Source organism: Tachypleus tridentatus, chromosome 10 (assembly GCF_004210375.1).
Source record: "Tachypleus tridentatus isolate NWPU-2018 chromosome 10, ASM421037v1, whole genome shotgun sequence".
NCBI lineage: Eukaryota > Metazoa > Arthropoda > Merostomata > Xiphosura > Limulidae > Tachypleus > Tachypleus tridentatus.
The window spans coordinates 111194815-111222258 of record NC_134834.1 but is presented as its reverse complement, the minus strand read 5'-3'; the positions used below and the strand labels follow the sequence as shown (position 1 = coordinate 111222258).

The window sequence follows — 27444 nt, the reverse complement described above, 5'->3', positions numbered from 1 at the left end:
TGTAGTCTTTGTTATAGTATCTGTTGAAAGTAGTATCTCGACAAGAAATGTAGTCCTTTTTATTGTATGTGTTGAAAGTAGTATCTCGACAAGAAATGTTGTCTTTGTTATTGTATGTGTTGTAAGTAATATCTCGACAAGAAATGTAGTCTTTGTTATTGTATGTGTTGTAAGTAATATCTCGACAAGAAATGTAGTCTTTGTTATTGTATTTGTTGTAAGTAGTATCTCGACAAGAAATTCAAATTTAATTTTATCTCGTGGATTATTTTATTTTTTACAAAACGATTCGATAAGAGACATCAACATTCAATCTTGTCAACGCATTAATATCGAATTCACTTATTTCTATCAGTTATTCGAGTTATTATCGTTTGGGACCTTTGAATATATTCTAAACACATAAAACTATAATTGCATTAGCAATTATTTTAACGTAATTACATTATTTACATAAATTTCTAATGTCCTTCGCAAACGTCGCTGGTTTGTTATCTGAAGTTCTACGATCCTTCACAAACGGTTCTGATTTGTTATCTGAAGTTCTACGATCCTTCACAAACGTTGCTGATTTGTTATCTGAAGTTCTACGATCCTTCACAAACGTTGCTGATTTGTCATCTGAAGTTCTACGATTCTTCACAAACGTTGCTGATTTGTTATCTGAAGTTCTACTATCCTTCATAAACGTTGCTGAGTTCCACTTTACAAACGTTGCTGATTTGTTATCTGAAGTTCTACGATCCTTCACAAACGTTGCTGATTTGTTATCTGAAGTTCTACGATCCTTCACAAACGTTGCTGATTTGTTATCTGAAGTTCTACGATCCTTCACAAACGTTGCTGATTTGTTATATGAAGTTCTACGATCCTTCACAAACGTTGCTGAGTTCTACTCTACAAACGTTGCTGTGTTCTACTCTACAAACGTTGCTGTGTTCTACTCTACAAACGTTGCTGTGTTCTATTCTACAAACGTTGCTGTGTTCTACTTTACAAACGTTGCTGTGTTCTACTCTACAAACGTTGCTGTGTTCTACTCTATACTCTACAAACGTTGCTGTGTTCTACTCTACAAACGTTGCTGAGTTCCACTTTACAAACGTTGCTGTGTTCTACTCTACAAACGTTGCTGTGTTCTACTCTACAAACGTTGCTGTGTTCTACTCTACAAACGTTGCTGTGTTTAACAAAACATATTGATGGAACAACATTTGTTTTTTTGGTTCTCGTTCTCTAAACTAAACTAAAATTATTAATTTTTTAAAATTCTTAAAATCATTTCTTATTATTCATACATATACCAAGCTTTCTTTTAAACTCACTTAAATTTACTACCTCCAAAACATCCAAGGCAACCCAGTCCAAAAGTTGACCACTCTATAAGAAAAATAAAACTTAGCTGAAGATGACTCCCAACCCTGCTAAGATTTATATTTGTATACCCTAGATTTAGTGTCCTCTCTGTTGAGTATGAATAAAGATGATTCATCAACGCTGTCAGTTCACTTTACAAACTTAAACTCCTTATTGAGATTTCATCCCCTCCTTGTATGATAACCCTTTATATCCCATATACCATTCTAGTAACCCTCATCTGAACCCTTTCCAAAAATTCAATGTTCATTCTAAGATGAGGAGTCCAAAATTAAACAGAGTAGTTCAAACACGGTCTAGCCAGTAACCTATATAACATGTTTTGACTTGTATTAAATATTTCTGTAGATACAATCTAAATTCCTATTTGTCTAAGGTTCCTTGGATGGTTATAAAAACTGATACATCATTATACCAAAATCCCTTTCTGTCATGACACTGTTAAAATTATATTTATATTTCAAGTTATAACCCACATCATTATACCAAGATCCCTTTCTGTCATGACACTGTTAAGATTATATTTATATTTCAAGTTATAACCCACATCATTATACCAAGATCCCTTTCTGTCATGACACTTTTAAGATTATATTTATATTTCAAATTATAACCCACATCATTATACCAAGATCCCTTTCTGTCATGACACTGTTAAGATTATATTTATATTTCAAGTTATAACCCACATCATTATACCAAGATCCCTTTCTGTCATGACACTGTTAAGATTATATTTATATTTCAAATTATAACCCACATCATTATACCAAGATCCCTTTCTGTCATGACACTTTTAAGATTATATTTATATTTCAAGTTATAACCCACATCATTATCCTTACTTTGTCATAATCAAAACACATTTGTCATGTATTTGTTTTGTCCAACTCACTAAATGATTTAAACCATTTTGTAAATCACCAATCTCCTCTTCACAGCCAACAACAACCAAGACCTTAATAACAACAACCAAGACCTTAATAATTTAATTTCAAGTTATAAGACCTTAATAACAACAACCAAAACACATTTGTAATAACAACAACCAAGACCTTAATAACAACAACAACCAAGACCTTAATAACAACAACCAAGACCTTAATAACAACAACCAAGACCTTAATAACAACAACCAAAACCTTAATAACAACAACCAAGACCTTAATAACAACAGCCAAAACCTTAATAACAACAACCAAAACCTTAATAACAACAACCAAGACCAATAATAACAACAACCAAAACCTTAATAACAACAACCAAGACCTTAATAACAACAGCCAAAACCTTAATAACAACAACCAAAACCTTAATAACAACAACCAAAACCTTAATAACAACAACCAAGACCAATAATAACAACAACCAAAACCTTAATAACAACAACCAAAACCTTAATATCAACTACAAATTTAAGTGATGTATTTGCCATTTCTTCATCAAGTCCTAAGACTGAGCCTTGAGGTACCCCACTTGTGACATGAATCCAGTTTTACTAAACTCTGTAACAAACAACCCTCTGGTTTATTGCATTCAGTCACTCTTCTATCCAATTTACTAACTTATCTTCCGCACAAATAGAGAACTTTTATAAGCCTTTTATGTGGCACCTTCTAAAATGCTTTCTGAAAATACAGACATACCAAATCTGCACCCTTACCCTCCTCAACATAAGCAGTAACATTTACAAAGGTTTGTAAAGCAATATTTTCCCTCAGTGAAACTATGTTGAAAATCAAATAAGTTTTTAAATTTTGTTAAATGACTTTCCAAAACTTTTCCCACAACTGATGTGAGACTAATAGGTCTATAACTACTTTGACAACTTTATTACCTCACTTGAAGACAACATTAGCTAATTTCCAATCCGTTGGTACTTGTTCCTTTTCAAGGATTTATATAAAACTGTGGCAAGTAGATTACTTATCCTGACACTGTTCTCCCCAATGGTTTGACTACAGCATTTCCTATTCAATATGTCTGTTGCTCAGTAGAATAGTGTCTTTATAACTAAGTTCACTATTTTAACACTAATATTACTCGTTCTAACTTTCTGAATGTCATTGTTAATCCTGGCTGATGTATACCTTGCATGTATAAGTGTGAGCTACTCTTTCTAACTTTCTGAATGTCATTGTTAATCCTGGTTGACTTATCCCTTGCATGTAAAAGTGTGAGTCACTATTTCTAACTTTCTGAATGTCATTGTTAATCGTGGCTGATGTATCCCTTGCATGTAAAAGTGTGAGCTACTCTTTCTAACTTTATGAATGTCATTGTTAATCCTGGCTGATGCATCCCTTGCATGTAAAAGTGTGAGCTACTCTTAATAACTTTCTGAATGTCATTCTTAATCCCGGCTGATGTATCCCTTGCATGTAAAAGTGTGAACTACTCTTTCTAACTTTCTGAATGTCATTGTTAATCCCGGCTGATGTATCCCTTGCACGTAAAAGTGTGAGCTACTCTTAATAACTTTCTGAATGTCATTGCTAATCCAGGCTGATGTATCCCTTGCATGTAAAAGTGTGAGATACTCTTTCTAGCTTTCTGAATGTCATTGTTAATCTTGGCTGATGTATCCCTTGCATGTAAAAGTGTGAGATACTCTTTCTAGCTTTCTGAATGTCATTGTTAATCGTGGCTGATGTATCCCTTGCATGTAAAAGTGTGAGCTACTCTTTCTAACTTTCTGAATGTCATTGTTAATCCCGGCTGATGTATCCCTTGCATGTAAAAGTGTGAACTACTCTTTCTAACTTTCTGAATGTCATTGTTAATCCCGGCTGATGTATCCCTTGCACGTAAAAGTGTGAGCTACTCTTAATAACTTTCTGAATGTCATTGTTAATCCCGGCTGATGTATCCCTTGCATGTAAAAGTGTGAACTACTCTTTCTAACTTTCTGAATGTCATTGTTAATCCCGGCTGATGTATCCCTTGCATGTAAAAGTGTGAACTACTCTTTCTAACTTTCTGAATGTCATTGTTAATCCCGGCTGATGTATCCCTTGCACGTAAAAGTGTGAGCTACTCTTAATAACTTTCTGAATGTCATTGTTAATCCCGGCTGATGTATCCCTTGCATGTAAAAGTGTGAACTACTCTTTCTAACTTTCTGAATGTCATTGTTAATCCCGGCTGATGTATCCCTTGCATGTAAAAGTGTGAGATACTCTTTCTAGCTTTCTGAATGTCATTGTTAATCTTGGCTGATGTATCCCTTGCATGTAAAAGTGTGAGTTACTCTTAATAACTTTCTGAATGTCATTGTTAATCCTGGCTGATGTATCCCATGCATGTAAAAGTGTGAGATACTCTTTCTAACCCTCTGAATGTCATTGTTAATCCTGGCTGATGTATCCCATGCATGTAAAAGTGTGAGATACTCTTTCTAACTCTCTGAATGTCATTGTTAATCCCGGCTGATGTATCCCATACATGTAAAAGTGTGAGCTACTCTTTCTAACTTTCTGAATGTCATTGGTAATCCTGGCTGATGTATCCCTTGCACGTAAAAGTGTGAGCTACTCTTAATAACTTTCTGAATGTCACTGTTAATCCTGGCTGATGTATCCCTTGCACGTAAAAGTGTGAGCTACTCTTAATAACTTTCTGAATGTCATTGTTAATCCTGGCTGATACATCCCTTGCATGTAAAAGTGCATAGTGTTCTAGAGTTTTCAGATAAAACTAGTTAATTGCACATGTTGCATCTAACGAACTGGGAATGCTAACTCTCCAACTAGTCTGAATCATTGTATCATTTGAAGAATTAAAGTAATCACTCGATATTATGATTAAATATCAGTATGCTGTTGTTAACGCTGTTAAGCCTAAGACAGACAGTTAGCTAATTTTAGACTGCATTTAATTTGTCTTACAATCTAGCTGCAAGTTGAGTTATATAAAAGCCTTAAGAACCGTTACGCATACTAAGTCTGATGTAACGTTATACCATAAATTACACTACTAAAATCTAAATAAAAGCTTATACATACTAATTTAGTTTCCAGTCTTCCAGTCTTTCAAAATCCAATTATATTTTATTATTCAACTCTAATTTCTAAATATAAATATAGTAAAACTAAATAACATTTAAAATACACAATATCATAACAAATTAGCTTTCTAACATCTTCTCTTTTCAAATATTGGCTTTTATAAAATATGCAGTAGATTTAAACATTTCCCAATGTTTTAATATAACTTTACTTGACTACTCACGACCCGGCATGGCCCGGTGGATTAAGGCGTTCGACTCGTAATCTGAGTGTTGCAGGTTCTAATTCTCGTCGCACAAAACATGCTCGCTCTTTCAGCCGTGGGGGAAAGATTATAATGTGACGGCCAATCCCACTATTCGTTGGTAAAAGAGTAGACCTAGTGTTGGCAGTGGACGGTGATGACCAGCTACCTTCCCTCTAGTCTTACACTGCTAAATTAGCGCAGACAGCCCTCGTGTAGCTTTAAGCGAAATTCGAAAACAAACAAACAAAACTTTACCACTCTCAGTTCTTGTACGAGAAATTCACGAGTGTACTTGGCGCGTCCTCTGGTTTGTAAAAATAACATCTAAAATTATAATGTATTTATTATCTCTCTCTCTTACATCCTTCACATAAAAGGTAATCTTTTAATTCGAGTCTCACTTTAAAAACAATTCATTCGAGATGTATGTATATATAACTCACCAACACCAGATAAAATCAGTTTCTATATTTATAATCGTTACATAAATGTTTATCGGTTACCTAGACAACGGTAAATCATGAGAGAAATATATTCGGTTATGTATATACATATATATAATATCTAAAATGTATTCAGCTTATATATTTACATATACATACATACACTATCTTCTTCATCACAATACACGATTGTTGGTAATTCAAGTTATAAATTAAAGTTTATTTTAAGATCCTAAGCACAAGGTCACTCAATACAGGAAAGCCGATCCATGAATTCATCCTAAACATACAGAATACCGTCAATGAAATTATTTAAAAGTATAAAATATAAGTAATTATTGATACTATCATTATAAAATATTTATATAGTGTAGACGTGTTAGTCTGAGCTCCATTCTCTGACAGTGTCTATAATGTAGACGTGTTAGTCTGAGCTCCGTTGTTTGACAGTGTTCATAGTGTAGACGTGTTAGTCTGAGCTCCGTTGTCTGACAGTGTCTATAGTGTAGACGTGTTAGTCTGAGCTCTGTATCTGACAGTATCTGTAGTATAGACGTGTTAGTCTGAGCTCTGTTGTCTGACAGTGTCCATAGTGTAGACGTGTTAGTCTGAGCTCCATTCTCTGACAGTGTCTATAATGTGACAGTAGTCTCTCCGTTGTTTGACAGTGTTCATAGTGTAGACGTGTTAGTCTGAGCTCCGTTGTCTGACAGTGTCTCTGTGTAGACGTGTTACAGTGTCCAGTATCTGTGTAGACGTGTTAGTCTGAGCTCTGTTATCTGACAGTGTCCATAGTGTAGACGTGTTAGTCTGAGCTCCATTCTCTGACAATGTCTATAATGTAGACGTGTTAGTCTGAGCTCCGTTGTTTGACAGTGTTCATAGTGTAGACGTGTTAGTCTGAGCTCCGTTGTCTGACAGTGTCTATAGTGTAGACGTGTTAGTCCAAACACCATTCTCTGACAGTATCTGTAGTATAGACGTGTTAATCTGAGTTCTGTTGTCTGACAGTGTCTACAATGTAGACGTGTTAGTCTGAGCTCCGTTGTTTGAAAGTGTCTATAGTGTAGACGTGTTAGTCTGAGCTCCGTTGTTTGAAAGTGTCTATAGTGTGGACGTGTTAGTCTGAGCTTTATTCTCTGACGGTGTCTATAGTATAGACGTTTTAGTCTGAGCTCTGTTGTCTGACAGTGTCTATAGTGCAGACGTGTTAGTCCTACCTCCATTCTCTGACAGTATCTGTAGTATAGACGTGTTAGTCTCAGCTCTGTGGTCTGACAGTATCTATAGTGTAGACGTGTTAGTCCTACCTCCATTCTCTGACAGTATCTGTAGTATAGACGTGTTAGTCTGAGCTCTGTTGTCTGACAGTATCTATAGTGTAGACGTGTTAGTCCTACCTCCATTCTCTGACAGTATCTGTGGTATAGACGTGTTAGTCTGAGCTCTGTTGTCTGACAGTGTCTATAGTGTAGACGTGTTAGTCCCAGCTCCATTCTCTGACAGTATCTGTAGTGTAAACGTGAACAGAGAATCCTTTACACGTTATAAAAATTGCAATATCTACTATTTCTCTTAAATATTTGTAAATTGTATTAGAAAACGATTGATTAATTGGTTACACTGTTTCAATGTTCTATCTGTTAATCAGTTCGGTTTCAGAGAAGATCTCGGTAAACGAATAGAACAATAATTTAAAGTTAACCAGATTAAAAAAATGTTGATTTTAAAAGTCGCGATAACGAAGTTAGCTAAAACACAAACACTTTAAACATAAAGTATAACTGTAGACACAGTAAAGAATCAGGGTAATGTTTGTGACATGGTGTAGACACAGTAAAGAATCAGGGTAATGTTTGTGACATGGTGTAGACACAGTAAAGAATCAGAGTAATGTTTCTGTCATGGTGTTCATCAGTAAAAAATCAGGGTAATGTTTTTGACATGGTGTTCATCAGTAAACAATCAGGATAATGTTTGTGACATGGTGTTCATCAGTAAACAATCAGGGTAATGTTTGTGACATGGTGTTCATCAGTAAACAATCAGGGTAATGTTTGTGACATGGTGTTCATCAGTAAAAATCAGGGTAACGTTTGTGAGATGGTGTTTAGCAGTAAAGAATCAGGGTAATGTTTATGACATGGTGTTCATCAGTAAAGAATTAGGGTAGTGTTTGTGACATGGTGTTCATCAGTAAACAACCAAGTTAATGTTTCTGGCATTGCTTTCATCAGTAAACAACCAAGTTAATATTTCTGGCATGGCGTTCACCAGTAAACAATCAGGGTAAGGTTGTGACATGGTGTTCACCTTATTTCGTCAAACTATAATTCCCTATTTTGACTTTTAACTTCCAAGCTACTTGCAATAAAACCTGTCCCAGGTAGAAAGGTTAGAAACGTTAAACATCTTGCCGAAATGATCCTATTATGTTCTAAGTTAGATACATCGATGATGCAGTACACCGAAAACAAAGAATTTCACGCAAACAGCGCCTACATCTCAGGTGGCCTAAAGAGTGCTGTTATTTCCCGAAAACCACGTCAGCATTGAATATAACAGAGGTAGTGTTGCAGGCATATTATTAAAGAGTTGCTTATAAACTATATATACTTGTATGAGTTCCCAAATCGATAGCTTAGAGTGGAGGACAACACACTTTTGTGACTTGATGAGCTATAGATAGCAGAAAATTAGAAAAAATCGAGAAACTTCCACGCGATGTCATGTTGCCATGGGAATAAGCCACAACACATTCATGAACTAAGCCTAATGTTTTAAATTGTATACATTGTCCAATTAAAACTGTATATGCTTAAGGTTTCTAGGAGAAGTAATTACATGTTCTAGTTTGCTTTCATAGCGGCAGAGATTAAAAATATTCAAAGAAAATCTAACGTCTGAACACTTGACAATGGCAAGTCTGAAGTCACGCATCACAAAAAAGACATGTCACATGAAACTTAACACAAAAACTGTGTTGGGAAATATGTTATAAAGAAGACAGGTTATCTAACACGATATCTGTTGACAGGTTATAAGGAATATATGTTATCTAACACGATATCTGTTGACAGGTTATAAGGAAGACAGATTATCTAACACGATATCTGTTGACAGGTTATAAAGAAGACATGTTATCTAACACGATATCTGTTGACAGGTTATAAGGAAGACAGATTATCTAACACGATATCTGTTGACAGGTTATAAAGAAGACAGGTTAGCTAACACGATATCTGTTGACAGGTTATAAAGAAGACAGGTTATCTAACACGATATCTGTTGACAGGTTATAAGGAAAACATGTTATTTAACACGATATCTGTTGACAGGTTATAAAGAAGACAGGTTATCTAACACGATATCTGTTGACAGGTTATAAAGAAGACAGGTTATCTAACACGATATCTGTTGACAGGTTATAAGGAAAACATGTTATTTAAGACGATATCTGTTGACAGGTTATAAGTAAGACATGTTATCTAACACGATATCTGTTGACAGGTTATAAGGAAGGCATGTTATCTAACACGATATCTGTTGACAGGTTATAAAGAAGACAGGTTATCTAACACGATATCTGTTGACAGGTTATAAAGAAGACAGGTTATCTAACACGATATCTGTTGACAGGTTATAAGGAAGACATGTTATCTAACACGATATCTGTTGACAGGTTATAAGGAAGATGTTATCTAACACGATATCTGTTGACAAGTTATAAAGAAGACAGGTTATCTAACACGATATCTGTTGACAGGTTATAAAGAAGACAGGTTATCTAACACGATATCTGTTAACAGGTTATAAGGAAGACATGTTATCTAACACGATATCTGTTGACAGGTTATAAGGAAGACAGGTTATCTAACACGATATCTGTTGACAGGTTATAAAGAAGACAGGTTATCTAACACGATATCTGTTAACAGGTTATAAGGAATACATCTTATCTAACACGATATCTGTTAACAGGTTATAAGGAAGACATCTTATCTAACACGATATCTGTTGACAGGTTATAAGGAAGACAGGTTATCTAACACGATATCTGTTACAGGTTATAAGGTTATAAGGAAGACAGGTTATCTAACACGATATCTGTTAACAGGTTATAAGGAAGACAGGTTATAAGGAAGACATCTTATCTAACACGATATCTGTTGACAGGTTATAAAGAAGACAGGTTATCTAACACGATATCTGTTGACAGGTTATAAAGAAGACAGGTTATCTAACACGATATCTGTTGACAGGTTATAAGGAATACATCTTATCTAACACGATATCTGTTAACAGGTTATAAGGAAGACATCTTATCTAACACGATATCTGTTAACAGGTTATAAGGAAGACATCTTATCTAACACGATATCTGTTGACAGGTTATAAGAAGACATCTTATCTAACAATGACAGGTTATAAGGAAGACTTATCTAACACGATATCTGTTGACAGGTTATAAAGAAGACAGGTTATCTAACACGATATCTGTTGACAGGTTATAAAGAAGACAGGTTATCTAACACGATATCTGTTGACAGGTTATAAGAAGACAGGTTATCTAACACGATATCTGTTGACAGGTTATAAGGAAGACATCTTATCTAACACGATATCTGTTAACAGGTTATAAGGAAGACATCTTATCTAACACGATATCTGTTGACAGGTTATAAAGAAGACATGTTATCTAACACGATATCTGTTGACAGGTTATAAGGAAGACATCTTATCTAACACGATATCTGTTGACAGGTTATAAAGAAGACATGTTATCTAACACGATATCTGTTGACAGGTTATAAGGAAGACATGTTATCTAACACGATATCTGTTGAGAGGTTATAAAGAAGACAGGTTATCTAACACGATATCTGTTGACAGGTTATAAAGAAGACAGGTTATCTAACACGATATCTGTTGACAGGTTATAAGTAAGACATGTTATCTAACACGATATCTGTTGACAGGTTATAAAGAAGACATCTTATCTAACACAATATCTGAAATACAAATAATCATCAAACATTCCACCACCACTCCTACTTGTCACACTAAATGTCTGTCATTTATCATTTACAGAAATATAACAAATCACGTGACAAATAGGAATTAACGTACCATATTATATACGTCACTGACACTTTTTTCAAATAATAAACACAGGTAATTCCAATACAGAAAACAAAGACTGAGGATGTGCGATAGAAACTTGTCTACAATAGAATTAAATAAAAGTCGTATCTAATTTCTGAGGGTTTAGTACACGCGATATGAATTATATCAAAATTCTTCCGAAATTTCACAAGTACCATTACTTACGTTGTTGTAGATTAAACCACGCAGTTAATAACACTGTGACGAGTCTAACTCGTGTTATTAAACAAAAATACTTCCCTGTTGTGATTCAGCAAACACAGGTCAAGAACAGTGACCATATTGTCACTTCAACAAATGCAGTGTGTAACTCAACATATATACGTCAGCAAGAGTGACCGTATTGTCACTTTAACATTTGCACTGTGTTATTCAACATATGTAGGTCAACAACAGTATCGAATTGTCATTTCAACAAATTTATCGTGTTATTCAACATACACAGGTCAACAAACAACATGAACCAGCTACAGAACGGAAATCATATTAATTTTATATGGAGAAAAATATTCAACTCCACACGTGACTATACAGTGATTTCTCCGTGATGGGAAATCAGGTGCGAGAAAAGTATCGTCTTTGTACATTAAACTGGATACCACAAACAAACAGTCCTCAAGTACAATATAACACTAGTTAGTACACCCATAGATACAGAAGAACAGTCCTCAAGTATAATATAAAACTAGTTAGTACACCCCCAGATACAGAAGAACAGTCCTCAAGTACAATATAACACTAGTTAGTACACCACCAGATACAGAAGAACAGTCTTCAAGTATAATATAAAACTAGTTAGTACACCCCCAGATACAGAAAACAGTCCTCAAGTATAATATAAAACTAGTTAGTACACCACCAGATACAGAAAACAGTCCTCAAGTATAATATAAAACTAGTTAGTGCACCCCCAGATACAGAAAACAGTCCTCAAGTATAATATAAAACTAGTTAGTGCACCCCCAGATAGAGACAAACAGTCCTCAAGTACAATATAACACTAGTTAGTACACCACCAGATACAGAAGAACAGTCTTCAAGTATAATATAACACTAGTTAGTACACCCATAGATACAGAAGAACAGTCCTTAAGTATAATATAAAACTAGTTAGTGCACCCCCAGATAGAGACAAACAGTCCTCAAGTACAATATAACACTAGTTAGTACACCACCAGATACAGAAGAACAGTCTTCAAGTATAATATAAAACTAGTTAGTACACCCCCAGATACAGAAGAACAGTCCTCAAGTATAATATAAAACTAATTAGTACAGCCCCAGATACAGAAGAACAGTCTTCAAGTATGATATAAAACTAGTTAGTACACCACCAGATACAGAAGAACAGTCCTCAAGTATAATATAAAACTAATTAGTACAGCCCCAGATACAGAAGAACAGTTTTCAAGTATAATATAAAACTAATTAGTACACCCCCAGATACAGAAGAACAGTCCTCAAGTACAATATAACACTAGTTAGTACACCCCCAGATACAGAAGAACAGTCCTCAAGTATAATATAAAACTAATTAGTACACCCCCAGATACAGACGAACAGTCCTCAATTATAATATAAAACTAAATAATACACCCCCAGATACAGAAGAACAGTCCTCAAGTATAATATAAAACTAGTTAGTACACCCCCAAATACAGACGAACAGTCCTCAATTATAATATAAAACTAGTTAGTACACCCCCAGATACAGACGAACAGTCCTCAAGTATAATATAAAACTAGTTAGTACACCACCAGATACAGAAGAACAGTCCTCAAGTATAATATAAAACTAGTTAGTACACCCCCAGATACAGACGAACAGTCCTCAAGTATAATATAACACTAGTTAGTACACCACCAGATACAGAAGAACAGTTTTCAAGTATAATATAAAACTAATTAGTACACCCCCAGATACAGAAGAACAGTCCTCAAGTACAATATAAAACTAGTTAGTACACCCCCAGATACAGAAGAACAGTCCTCAAGTATAATATAAAACTAGTTAGTACACCACCAGATACAGAAGAACAGTCCTCAAGTATAATATAAAACTAGTTAGTACACCCCCAGATACAGAAGAACAGTCTTCAAGTATAATATACAACTAGTTAGTACACCCCCAGATACAGACGAACAGTCCTCAATTATAATATAAAACTAGTTAGTACACCCCCAGATACAGAAGAACAGTCTTCAAGTATAATATAAAACTAGTTAGTACACCCCCAGATACAGACGAACAGTCCTCAAGTATAATATAAAACTAGTTAGTACACCCCCAGATACAGAAGAACAGTCCTCAAGTATAATATAAAACTAATTAGTACACCCCCAGATACAGAAGAACAGTCCTCAAGTATAATATAAAACTAGTTAGTACACCCCCAGATACAGAAGAACAGTCCTCAAGTATAATATAACACTAGTTAGTACACCCCCAGATACAGAAGAACAGTCCTCAAGTATAATATAAAACTAATTAGTACACCCCCAGATACAGAAGAACAGTCTTCAAGTACAATATAACACTAGTTAGTACACCCCCAGATACAGAAGAACAGTCCTCAAGTATAATATAAAACTAGTTAGTACACCCCCAGATACAGACGAACAGTCCTCAAGTATAATATAAAACTAGTTAGTACACCCCAGATACAGACGAACAGTCCTCAAGTATAATATAAAACTAAATAGTACACCCCAGATACAGAAGAACAGTCTTCAAGTATAATATAAAACTAGTTAGTACACCCCCAGATACAGACGAATAGTCCTCAATTATAATATAAAACTAGTTAGTTCACCCCCAGATACAGAAGAACAGTCCTCAAGTATAATATAAAACTAGTTAGTACACCACCAGATACAGAAGAACAGTCCTCAAGTATAATATAAAACTAGTTAGTACACCCCCAGATACAGACGAACAGTCCACAAGTATAATATAACACTAGTTAGTACACCACCAGATACAGAAGAACAGTCCTCAAGTATAATATAAAACTAGTTAGTACACCCCCAGATACAGAAGAACAGTCCTCAAGTATAATATAAAACCAGTTAGTACACCCCAGATACAGAAGAACAGTCCTCAAGTATAATATAAAACTAGTTAGTACACCCCCAGATACGGACGAACAGTCCTCAATTATAATATAAAACTAAATAATACACCCCCAGATACAGAAGAACAGTCTTCAAGTATAATATAAAACTAGTTAGTACACCACCAGATACAGACGAACAGTCCTAAAGTATAATACAAAACTAGTTAGTGCACCCCCAGATAGAGACGAACAGTCCTCACGTATAATATAAAACTAGTTAGTACACCACCAGATACAGACGAACAGTCCTAAAGTATAATACAAAACTAGTTAGTGCACCCCCAGATAGAGACGAACAGTCCTCACGTATAATATAAAACTAGTTAGTACACCACCATATAAAGGTGAAGAATTCTGAAGCATGATATAAAACTAGTTTGTATTCAGTGTGTGGTATAGGTAAATGAATAAATAATAACTACTGTTATGTGATCGTATAAGTTACTAACCATTGTTAAAATCAGTAATCCAATGCTTTATAATAAGTACTTAACGACCTTTTACAGTCTTATGAGTAATATTGAAGATTCTTACCTGAGAAGAATGGACTCTGGTAGTTTCTCCACAACATCCCATTTTTCATCTAGAACATCAGCCCCATTAGTAGGATGAAAGGTCAAGTTTACATCTGTCGGATTAAATTGTATCATTTAGATAATTCTGTAATCATTGATGTTTTAAACATTCGAGATTAAAGCACACTATTAGCACAATCTTTAAATAAAATCTAATTGAATATTGAAAGTGACATTCACGACGTGAACCAGTATTTTTCCAGTTTTTTATAAACCAAGTGTTTTATTACTCTCTGGTTTAATTTTTCACGATAGAACCAGTTTTGATGTTAGCACTTACAGATGTGAAAAAAATTTTCATTAGCATTGATAAACATACATATTTTGAACAATAAAATATAGATTTTTAACACCATTGTATGTATAGGTTTAAGAAATAATGCATTTTGTATTTGGAATGTATACATGTTTAAATAGTATAACATATATCATCTTTCTTGTTTTTTTGCTAAGTGCAGCAATGAAACATTAATATGACCCTTATGGATAACGTTAAATAATTAACACCTAGTTCCAGACCCAGAAGTATAGTACGACGTTATCAGAAATCTTATTTGAGAGTGGAACTATGTCCTAGTTGCTAACAATAGATACCTTTATGAACTATCTTTTAGTTGCTAACAATAGATACCTTTATGAACTATCTTTTAGTTGCTAACAATAGATACCTTTATGAACTACGTTCTAGTTGCTAACAATAGATACCTTTATGAACTATGTTCTAGTTGCTAACAATAGATACCTTTATGAAACGCAAGTTCAAAAACATATTTATTTATTTTTGAGAAAGTTAGAAGCTGATGTAACTCGTGAACCTTGCTCTTAAAAATTCTATGTTAACTGGATAGAATCATCTGTGTAATGGTAATGTGTGTTAATTGGATAAAATCACCTGTGTAATGGTAATGTGATATTTCTTATGTACGTCTATTCATGTGTAGACATGGAGCTCAGTTTTCATATGGCTGTCGATAGGATATGAAGCTCAGTTTTCATATGGCTGTTGTTAGGATATGGAGCTCGGATTTTGTCTGGCTGCCGGTAAGATGTGGATCTCACTTTCGTCTGGCTGTCGTTAGGATATGGAGTGAGTATTATGTTGAAGATACGGTTGTTATACGATCTACTATATTTGTTGCCTTCGTTATCACCTTGAAAAATTGGTTATTTCTTCTTTGAAAGAATAGGTGTACTTAGAACAAGAACAACATCCAAAGTGTACTTGGAACAATAACAACATCCAAATGTTTCTTCACTGAATTAATTTATTCCAGTAAAATGGTCTCAGACTACATCAGTAGCTATTAGTACTGTACGTAGGAAGATTATTGTCATCAGTAGTTATTAGTACTGTATGTAGGAAGATTATTGTCATCATATGAAACCTCCAGACCGGTGTATGGAAAATTTTGTTTTTGTCTGTTTTTAACGTTGAATATGTATGTTATGTTATGTATGTTCTACCTACTTTTCAAATATTTATTAATTCAAGTTATATTTTGCAAACAACTTATTAAACACATATTTGTTTACCCTTTTTTCCTTGTAATAAACGATAGAGTCCATGTTTGTGCATGAGGGCTTCTTAAACCATGGACCAGAAAAGTCTAAAACATTCCGGGAAATGTCTATTTAAAACTTTTCAAGTCGCAAAAATATGAATTGAGAAAATTTAGAAAAATATTTAAAGAAGATGAAAAGAGTTAAAAAAAACCTTTCCAACAGCAAACTACGGTGTTGTGTGTTGTTTAAAGAAAACCAACAGCAAACTACGGTGTTGTGTGTTGTTTAAAGAAAACCAACAGCAAACTATGGTGTTGTGTGTTGTTTAAAGAAAACCAACAGCAAACTACGGTGTTGTGTGTTGTTTAAAGAAAACCAACAGCAAACTACGGTGTTGTGTGTTGTTTAAAGAAAACCAACAGCAAACTACGGTGTTGTGTGTTGTTTAAAGAAAACCAACAGCAAACTACGGTGTTGTGTGTTGTTTAAAGAAAACCAACAGCAAACTATGGTGTTGTGTGTTGTTTAAAGAAAACCAACAGCAAACTACGGTGTTGTGTGTTGTTTAAAGAAAACCAACAGCAAACTACGGTGTTGTGTGTTGTTTAAAGAAAACCAACAGCAAACTACGGTGTTGTGTGTTGTTTAAAGAAAACCAACAGCAAACTACGGTGTTGTGTGTTGTTTAAAGAAAACCATGATGTTCCTCCAGTTTTTACTAAGAAATATTTAAACTTTATTCCACACTCTCAACAGATGCTAGATGAAAACAAGACCGAACAATTGGTCTTTTAAAGGGAGGTGATAAAAACTGTACCAGTAATTATAGACCGATTAGTCTTATGTTGGTCGTGGAAAAAGTTCTGGAAAGTATGATCAAAGTCATTTCACAAAGTTTATAGATTTATTGAATAGTCAACATGGTTTCACTGAGGGAAAATATTGCCTCACGAATCTTTTGCATTCTTTGAAAATGTTACAGCTTATTTAAATACGGGTAAAGTTGTAGATCTGATGTATCTGGATTTTCAGAAAGTGTCTGACAAGATGGAATATGAAAGCTTATAAAATATTATCTCTGTAGGTGTAGGGGATAAATTAGCAAATTGGATAGAAGAGTGGACTGATGGAAGAAAGCAGAGGGTTGTTACAAACAAACTGGATTAATGTCACAAGTTATTTACCTCAGAGCTCAGTTTCAAAACTTTTGTTCTTTGTGATATAGATGAAGGAATGGTCAATAAATAACTTAAATTAGCTGATGATATCAGAGTCATGGATGTTGTAAGCTGTGAAAAGGACTTTGTTGACTTAATAAATAAATTTAGATCATTTAGTGAGTTGGGCAAATAAATGGTAGATGGGTTTTAATTAAAATAAATGCAAGACGATGCACGTGGGTTATTATAATTTGAATGGAATTACAGTGTTATGAAAGTAAGAGATGTTGCTGTAATAGTCGATCAGTCTAAAATAATCCAAGCAGTTTGCTGTTGCTACTGTTAGTAGTCTAAATAGGTTGTGCTGTTGCTACTGTTAGTGGTCTAAATAGGTTGTGCTGTTGCTACTGTTAGTGGTCTAAATAGGTTGTGCTGTTGCTACTGTTAGTGATCAAAATAGGTTGTGCTGTTGCTACTGTTAGTGGTCTAAATAGGTTGTGCTGTTGCTACTGTTAGTGGTCTAAATAGGTTGTGCTGTTGCTACTGTTAGTGGTCTAAATAGGTTATAATTACTTCGTATACAGGTGACTGATTAGGCCACATTTGGAATATTGTGTTCAGTCTGGACTCCTTATCTTAGGAAAGACATTAAATTGTTGGAAAGGTTCAGAGAAGGATTACTGGAATTGGGCTTAGGATGTAGAGTTTGTCATATGAGAAGGGGCTGAAATCTCTCAAATTATTTTCTTTTGAGAAAAGAAGAGTTATGGGATCTGATTAAGTTTGTAAAGGGAATTAATAGTGTTGATGTATCATATTTTTTACATTTCAAAGTGAGAATGTTAGACTAATGGACACAAGTATAAAGTTTTGCAGGATAGGAGTTATCCTCAGCTAATACAGTTTTATTTTCTAATAAGGCGATCTGCTTTTATAATTGGCAGCCCTTGGATGTTGTAGAGGCTATATTTTAAATGATTTAATGAAAAGCTTGATAATTATAAGAATGATAAGGACTAGCTTTAACTTTTCTTCGTTTAAATAAAGGTAGTTTAGAAGATAGGGCAGCGAAGATGAACTAATAGGTCCATTATTGTTCCAAAACGTTGCATTATATGTTGTTCAAACAAAAGCATGGTGTTCTACGTTGTTTACAAAAAAGGTCGTTCGTTATCTTATATCAAATTTACTGTTGTAACGCCGGAAGCGAAGTATTCTTAACCGTTGTGGCACAGATTTATGCTAGATATGACAAACCCACACATGTGATGTTGCGGAGAAACTGCTCTTCAATCTACAACCCAAATAACGAGTTGTGGTTTAAACGAAAAGCCTCCCAAGTAAATGCGTTGAGAACAACAAGAGTTTATTTATTGTTAAGCACAAAGCTAATAAATGAATTATTTGTGCTATTATAACCACGAGTATCGAAACCCGGTTAAAAGTGTTCAGACATATGGCTAAGCTAATGAGGGACGACATACCCGACATCCCTGTAATGACATCAAACGAATTAAGTAAAATAATATATTTAGATTAAGTGATTTTATAAAATGTATTAGACATTGTCATAAACATGTCGTTGCATTATAAAACACACTGTTATAAGTTTACTTGTGTTATATTTTCTGTGTAAACCGATCATTCTTTATGTCTGTTGGTGTAAACAGTTAAATATCGTCTCTTATAATAATTTAAATCATCAATATCTTTAATTCACAATAAGCAAATATTCTTATTTGATTCAAAGTTATAAAACATTCTATTATCGTTCTAACTTAGGTTTAATAGCTTACGAATATTTGAGACTGTAAACTCTGGCAAAAAAATAATAAAAATAGTTTTATCTGAAAATTAGTTTATTAGTCTGGAGGCTGAACGACGTATTGCATTTTGCCCACTGAGTTTATTTTCAAATTTCTTGTATTTTCCCTGTTTTTTATTGTTATTTTTCGTCCTTGACTCAAACCAGCCTTTACTACCTTTGTATTTTTTTTTCTGAAAATCTATGCAACACAACAGAACGATTCATTTAATGTACGTAGAGTATCGCAGCTAAAGTCGTTCCAACGTGCAAGTGATTTTATTGTTCATACACAACTGACTTTGTTGGAACATGTTCAAGTGAATTCTGAGAATCATCAGCTATTTTTATGGCGATATCCAGTTTCATGAACTGATCAATGCTGCATGTTCAACATATCTGTTATTCATGCTATGACAAACATCTCTACACTGAAATAACAATATATAGAACAAACAGAACGACGAGATCTCTTACTATACATATGGTAACACAAAACTGTTCTGAGTAACAAGTTTGGTGCACTTGGTGTCAACTGTTCTTTGTTTTTAAACTATTTAGGGTTGTGGCAGTTTTGTATATCTGTTATAAACTGTTCTATGTTTTTTAAACATTTTGTAGTTGCATCAGCTACCAACTGTTCGGTGTTATGTACACTTTTTGGTGTTGAATTTGGTATTATCTGTTCTGTAATTTTAAACTTTTTGGTGTAGTAATAGTTTAGTCAACTTGGTATTATCTGTTCTGTAAGTTTAAACTTTTTGGTGTAGTAATAGTTTAGTCAACTTGGTATTATCTGTTCTGTAAGTTTAAACTTTTTGGTGTAGTAATAGTTTAGTCAACTTGGTATCATCTGTTCTGTGATTTTAAACTTTTCGTTGTTCTAGCAGTTTAATCAACTTGGTATTATCTGTTCTGTAAGTTTAAACTTTTTGGTGTAGTAATAGTTTAGTCAACTTGGTATTATCTGTTCTGTAATTTTAAACTTTTTGGTGTAGTAATAGTTTAGTCAACTTGGTATTATCTGTTCTGTGATTTTAAACTTTTTGTTGTTCTAGCAGTTTAGTCAACTTGGTATTATCTGTTTTGTAATCTTAAACTTTTTGGTGTAGTAATAGTTTAGTCAACTTGGTATTATCTGTTCTGTAATTTTAAACTTTTTGGTGTAGTAATAGTTTAGACAACTTGGTATTATCTGTTCTGTGATTTTAAACTTTTTGGTGTTCTAGCAGTTTAGTCAACTTGGTATTATCTGTTCTGTAATTTTAAACTTTTTGGTGTAGCTATAGTTTAGACAACTTGGTATTATCTGTTCTGTGATTTTAAACTTTTTGTTGTTCTAGCAGTTTAGTCAACTTGGTATTATCTGTTCTGTAATTTTAAACTTTTTGGTGTAGTAATAGTTTAGTCAACTTGGTATTATCTGTTCTGTAATTCTAAACTCTTTGGCTTAGTAATAGTTTAGTCAACTTGGTATTATCTGTTTTGTAATTTTAAACATTTTGGTGTAGTAATAGTTTAGTCAACTTTGTATTATCTGTTCTGTAATTTTAAACTCTTTGGCGTAGTAATAGTTTAGTCAACTTGGTATTATCTGTTCTGTAATTCTAAACTCTTTGGCTTAGTAATAGTTTAGTCAACTTGGTATTATCTGTTTTGTAATTTTAAACATTTTGGTGTAGTAATAGTTTAGTCAACTTTGTATTATCTGTTCTGTAATTTTAAACTCTTTGGCGTAGTAATAGTTTAGTCAACTTGGTATTATCTGTTCTGTAATTTTAAACTCTTTGGCGTAGTAATAGTTTGATGCTTTGCTGTTTTCTTTTGCTAAGGACCCACTGAACAATAGAATTACCATTTGCTTGTTGATTATATGTACTTTGGTGTATTGTTAGTATTTAGTGTATTGTTTGGTGTATTGTTAGTATTTAGTGTATTGTTGAAACAGGAGATGGGATTTAGAAGCATGGTAAGTATAAAATATATTTTAAAGTCAGTTAAGAACAGACATCTTAACAATAGAGAGGACACAGAGTTAAATATTGAGGTAAGTGGATAAACCTCATCAAAGGCCAGGACATACGTATATAAAAGTTAGGTGTTAAAGTAAGTGTAGATATATCACCAACGGACAGCACATACTCATCCTGAAGTTAGATGTCGATGTAAGTAAAGAAATCTAATCAAGAAACAAAACATGGTAAATTTAAAGATAGATGTCGATGTAAGTAAAGAAATCTAATCAAGAAACAGGACAGTAATTTAAAGTTAGATGTTGATGTAAGTAAAGAAATCTAATCAAGAAACAGGACATGGTAATTGTAAAGTTAGATGTCGATGTAAGTAAAGAAATCTAATCAAGAAACAGGACAGTAATTTAAAGTTAGATGTTGATGTAAGTAAAGAAATCTAATCAAGAAACAGGACATGGTAAATTTAAAGAAAGATGTCGGCGTAAGTAACAATATCTAATGAAGAAACAGGACATGGTAATTTTAAAGTTAGATGTCAATGTAAGTAAAGAAATCTAATCAAGAAACAGGACATGGTAATTTTAAAGATAGATGTCGATGTAAGTAAAGAAATCTAATCAAGAAACAGGACATGGTAATTTTAAAGATAGATGTCGAGGTAAGTAAAGAAATCTAATCAAGAAACAGGTCATGGTAATTTTAAAGTTAGATGTCCAGGTGACTATAGGCTATGTATAGGCGATAATTATTTCATTATGCTATTGGCAAAAAAACAACAACAACAAAACGGTGAATATTCTTTGATATCAATTAATCCAAACCAACATAGCTATGTGGTTGGAAGGTACCACCAAACTATCCAGTCGTAAATTACAGACCTACTTTGCCACACCAAACAGTAACTACACTGTTGACAACATCCTATGACAACATCTCATACACAGAGAAAGAACAAGGAAATTCTGTATTCAGGAGAATAGAAGATATACAATATTCTTTAGTTTGATGTATGAGCATCAAACCATACAATAAAATATAATAATAGTCAAACAGTAATCATAAAAGTAAAGATAAAAGAAACATCTAATAAACGAATAACTAAAACAACTTAGTAAAAAGTCTACAAATCCTGGGTGCCCCTAGAGAGCATATAAGTTACTAATTTCAAGCCTTAAAAGGGAAACCTTGGATGAGTGGAGAGTCCATCAACTCTTTTTATCAAGAACTAAATTCGGGCCACCATCACCATCCCCTTCTCAGACCACATAAGCGCACTCATTATCAAGAATCTCAAAGTAACTAATAATTAATAAGTAATTATGATGAAAACTAATTCATTGGCTAATCTTTGAATATGTTTTTTCTCACATACAATAGTGCATTACACATGATTTACTTAAATATGAGTTTTCTAAGGATTTCAAAGCTGCAGGAAGATTGACTTCTTCCGTATATATATATATATGTATAAAATCTTAAATAATTATTTATATGTTTGTTGTTAAGCCCAAGCTATGGTCTATCCATGCTATGTATCGAAACCCAATTTTTGGTATTATAGGCCTTCAGACTTTCTGCTAATTCACTGGAAGGCTTAAATAAGAAATGGTGCATCTTTCCGTAATGGTTTTCATACACTTCAACAGGCCACAAGTATTATAAACCATTTACAATATATTATCAAATACACTTGACTGCCATAACCCTCCAATTAATAATTAATAGTTTTAATTGAAATGTTTAAAATTTGTTCTATATCTGCTTCTAACATTTCAGGAAAACCAAAAGGTCATAAACTATGTGATAGGCTTACCTTCTGAGAAATTGTATTATCTGAGAAGGTTGCACAAAGAAGATTCGGGAAGAACCACGCTCTCGGTATGTTCGTCGGCTGAGAAGTGTATCAGTTAACGAAAGAACAAATTATATATATTGTCAAATTGATTTGCTGTAGCAAACGAAACGCATGCACATCGCAGTTAGACACACGCGAGTGTTGGCCAGAGCCACGTGACCAGAAAACAAAGCTAACAACACATGAAGAAAAAATACTTTTACTTCTTTAAAAGAAAAAAAAATACTTATTTAAAAAAGAAAACAAAATTAGTGAAGACAGAAAAGATGGTAAATTGCCATTAATAATTCTTTAATATTCAGATTACAGATCAGGACAATGTGAATTACTGATTCTTTAACATTCAGATTACAGATCAGGACAATGTGAATTACTAGTTGTTTAACATTCAGATTACAGATCAGGACAATGTGAATTACTAGTTGTTTAATATTCAGGTTACAGATCAGGACAATGTGAATTACTGATTCTTTAATATTCAGATTACAGATCAGAACAATGTGAATTACTGATTCTTTAATATTCAGATTACAGATCAGGACAAGTGAATTACTGATTCTTTAATATTCAGATTACAGATCAAAACAATGTGAATTACTAGTTGTTTAATATCCAGATTACAGATCAGGACAAGTGAATTACTGATTGTTTAATACTCACATAACAGATCAGGACAACTGAATTACAACTTGTTTAATATTCACATAACAGATCAGGACAAGTTGAATTACTGATTCTTTAATATTCAGATTACAGATGAAAACGATGTGAATTACTAGTTGTTTAATATTCAGATTACAGATCAGGACAAGTGAATTACTGATTGTTTAATGTTCAGTTTACAGATCAGGACAATGTGAATTACTAGTTGTTTAATGTTCAGATTACAGATCAGGACAATGTGAATTACTTATTCTTTAATATTCAGATTACAGATCAGGACAAGTGAATTACTGATTCTTTAATATTCAGAATGCAGATCAAAACGATGTGAATTACTAGTTGTTTAATATTCAGATTACAGATCAGGACAAGTGAATTACTGATTGTTTAATATTCACATAACAGATCAGGACAAGTAAATTACTGATTAATATTCACATAACAGATCAGGACAAGTGAATTTCTAGTTGTTTAATATTCACATAACAGATCAGGACAATTTGAATTACTAATTGTTTAATATTCACACAACAGATCAGAACAATGTGAATTACTGATTGTTTAATGTTCAGTTTACAGATCAGGACAATGTGAATTACTAGTTGTTTAATATTAACATAACAGATCAGGACAATTTGAATTACTAATTGTTTAATATTCACACAACAGATCAGAACAATGTGAATTACTGATTGTTTAATATTCCGATTACAGATCAGGACAACTGAATTACTGATTGTTTAATATTCACATAACTGATCAGGACAAGTAAATTACTGATTAATATTCACATAACTGATCAGGACAAGTGAATTACTGATTAATATTCACATAACTGATCAGGACAAGTAAATTACTGATTAATATTCACATAACTGATCAGGACAAGTGAATTACTGACTGTTCAACCGAATGATCCAAAAGAACGTGACCAGCAAAGTACACCATTATGGCACTATTTCCATTTGACTTTATCGATTAATTAAAAAAAGGTGGTTGTAACGACTTTGACGAAAACTGGTAAAAATCAAGACAATAACTTGTGGTTTTTAAACATTTCTTTAACCGTTTCATATGTATAACCCAACTTAGGACGTTAATTTAATATATTTATCATAAACTGTAATAACCCAACTTAGGACGTTAATTTAATATATTTATCATAAACTGTAATAACCCGACTTAGGACGTTAATTTAATATATTTATCATAAACTGTAATAACCCAACTTAGGACGTTAATTTAATATATTTATCATAAACTGTAATAACTCGACTTGGGACGTTAATTTAATATATTTATCATAAACTGTAATAACCCATCTTAGGACGTTAATTTAATATATTTATCATTAACTGTAATAACCCGACTTTGGACGTTAATTTAATATATTTATCATAAACTGTAATAACCCGACTTAGGACGTTAATTTAATATATTTATCATAAACTGTAATAACCCAACTTAGGACGTTAATTTAATATATTTATCATAAACTGTAATAACTCGACTTGGGACGTTAATTTAATATATTTATCATAAACTGTAATAACCCATCTTAGGACGTTAATTTAATATATTTATCATAAACTGTAATAACTCATCTTAGGACGTTAATTTAATATATTTATCATAGCTGACTCTTGATATACGTCTTGATTATAGAAAGACGATAGTTACGTCACACCTTCTTTATTACATGCAATTTCGAAATTAAAAAAACAATGAACAACAAAAATAACCATATTAAAGAAAAAGTATCAAAATCCAACAACAATATTGTTCAACGTTTGTTAGTGAGTGTGTGTTTTCATACAGCAAAGCCACATCGGGCTATCTGTTGAGTCCATCGAGGAATATCGAACCTCTGATTTAGCGCTTTTGTCAGTCAGTAGACAACGTATGCCCTAACCCAGCCCACTTTTGGTAACATGGCCACGCGTGTTAAGGCGTGCGACTCGTAATCTGAGGGTCTCGGGTTCGCATCCCCTTCGCGCCAAACATGCTCGCCCTTTCAACCGTGGGGGCGTTAAAATTTACGGTCAATCCCACTATTCGTTTGTAAAAGAGTAGCCCAAAAGTTGGCGGTGGGTGGTGATGACTACCTGCCTTCCCTCAAGTCTTACACTGCTAAATTATAGATGGCTAGCCCAGATTGCCCTCGAGTAGCTTTGTGCAAAATTAAAAACAAAACAAAAACATACACGATGGCAAACACTGATAACTTAAATGCTGATTTATTCTAATTGTTTAATTTTAGGCTTAAATTTTATGGTTTATTGTCCTATCTACTTTGGATATCTTACTATGCACGATATATTTTGTTTGTTTTTTTTACTGAGCACATAGCAACACAATATTGTTTCTGCCCATCGCAAAGATCGAACTTGAATTTCAACCTTAAACTTATCGCATGAAACTAACCACGGAAAATAAAAATGTACCGAGAAACTCAGAGTTTATAATATTACTAGAGCCCGCTTTAAACGTATTGAACAAAATATTGCTGATGTGTAATGGTAATATTTCGTGACTTTGTATTTTCACGTCTCTTTCAAGAGATAAAAAATGTACATGAAAAAATAAACCAATCGCATCAAAACATGAAACATTTGATATGAAAACAAAAATAACGAAATATATATCACTTAGATCATATAAATATAATTTATATTATATAATCATATATAATTTATATAAATATCATTATAACTTTAAATGATAACATGAAAACGTTAAATGATAAAAATTGCGTTACTCAAGTTTGTGAAATTACCAACTTATCTTCTAACATTCCGTGATGTTTCGGACGAATGATCTAACGAGAAAAGAACACTTTAAAATTCAAGTAGCCAAAGTTAAGAGGAATCGCGAATATAAACATCAGATGTTTCAAGAACTCTGTTTTTGTGCACATTTTGGATTTCCGTCAGTGTCAGAACTTAAACTAAGTTTTGACAACAAAAATACATTTCTGCCATTTTTAGTCACTATGTTTTTAGAAACGTTTACTTCCTAGGTGCAAGCTTAAAATATGGTCGCTTCAGGTTTCATATAAGTTTGTTGATATACACGTTTGTTGAAACTTCATGGTTCTAAGATGATTTTGAATACATACAAAAAAACAAATATTGTACTTTTAGATGAATAAGCATACTTAGTCTTAAACCGAGTGCTATCTCTAGGTTACTGTAATATAAAAAATCATAATGTTAACCACAAAAAACAATATCTTTTTAAAAACTTAATATATTGTAGTAATACTCAGGTTTTGCGCGTGTTCTGGATATGCGCGCGAACCTTGTTATCAAACGTGCATGAGCATTTACTTGTATGTAAACACACACACATATATATATATTTAAAAAAAGCTTGATGTAAATATACATTTTTACAAGCAGCTTAGAAAAATTACCCTTACACTCTACATATGTAGAAAAGATATTTTTATTTTATTTTATTCAACGTTTCGATTTTGTGGTTTTATCAATGTTAGTACATATATCACGCGAAAGTCGGAAGACGCTCGAAACGTCGCCCTCTATAGTTGTGTTT

The 27444-nt window shown here is 33.3% G+C and overlaps 1 protein-coding gene across 5 annotated transcripts in view; it reads right to left on the bottom strand.

The window, feature by feature from the left end:
• LOC143230090 (choline transporter-like protein 1) overlaps window positions 1–23272 on the bottom strand; it is a 43997-nt gene extending 20725 nt beyond the window's left edge. For all 5 annotated transcript variants that reach the window (XM_076463128.1, XM_076463126.1, XM_076463127.1 and 2 more), the window contains exons 1-2: window positions 23185–23272; window positions 14891–14984 (exon numbers count right to left, since the gene is read on the bottom strand). In XM_076463128.1, coding sequence (XP_076319243.1) covers window positions 14891–14932 — 42 coding nt within the window. In that variant the 5' untranslated portion in view covers window positions 14933–14984; window positions 23185–23272. The remainder of the gene's footprint in view (window positions 1–14890; window positions 14985–23184) is intronic.
• Window positions 23273–27444: the final 4172 nt, after the last annotated feature.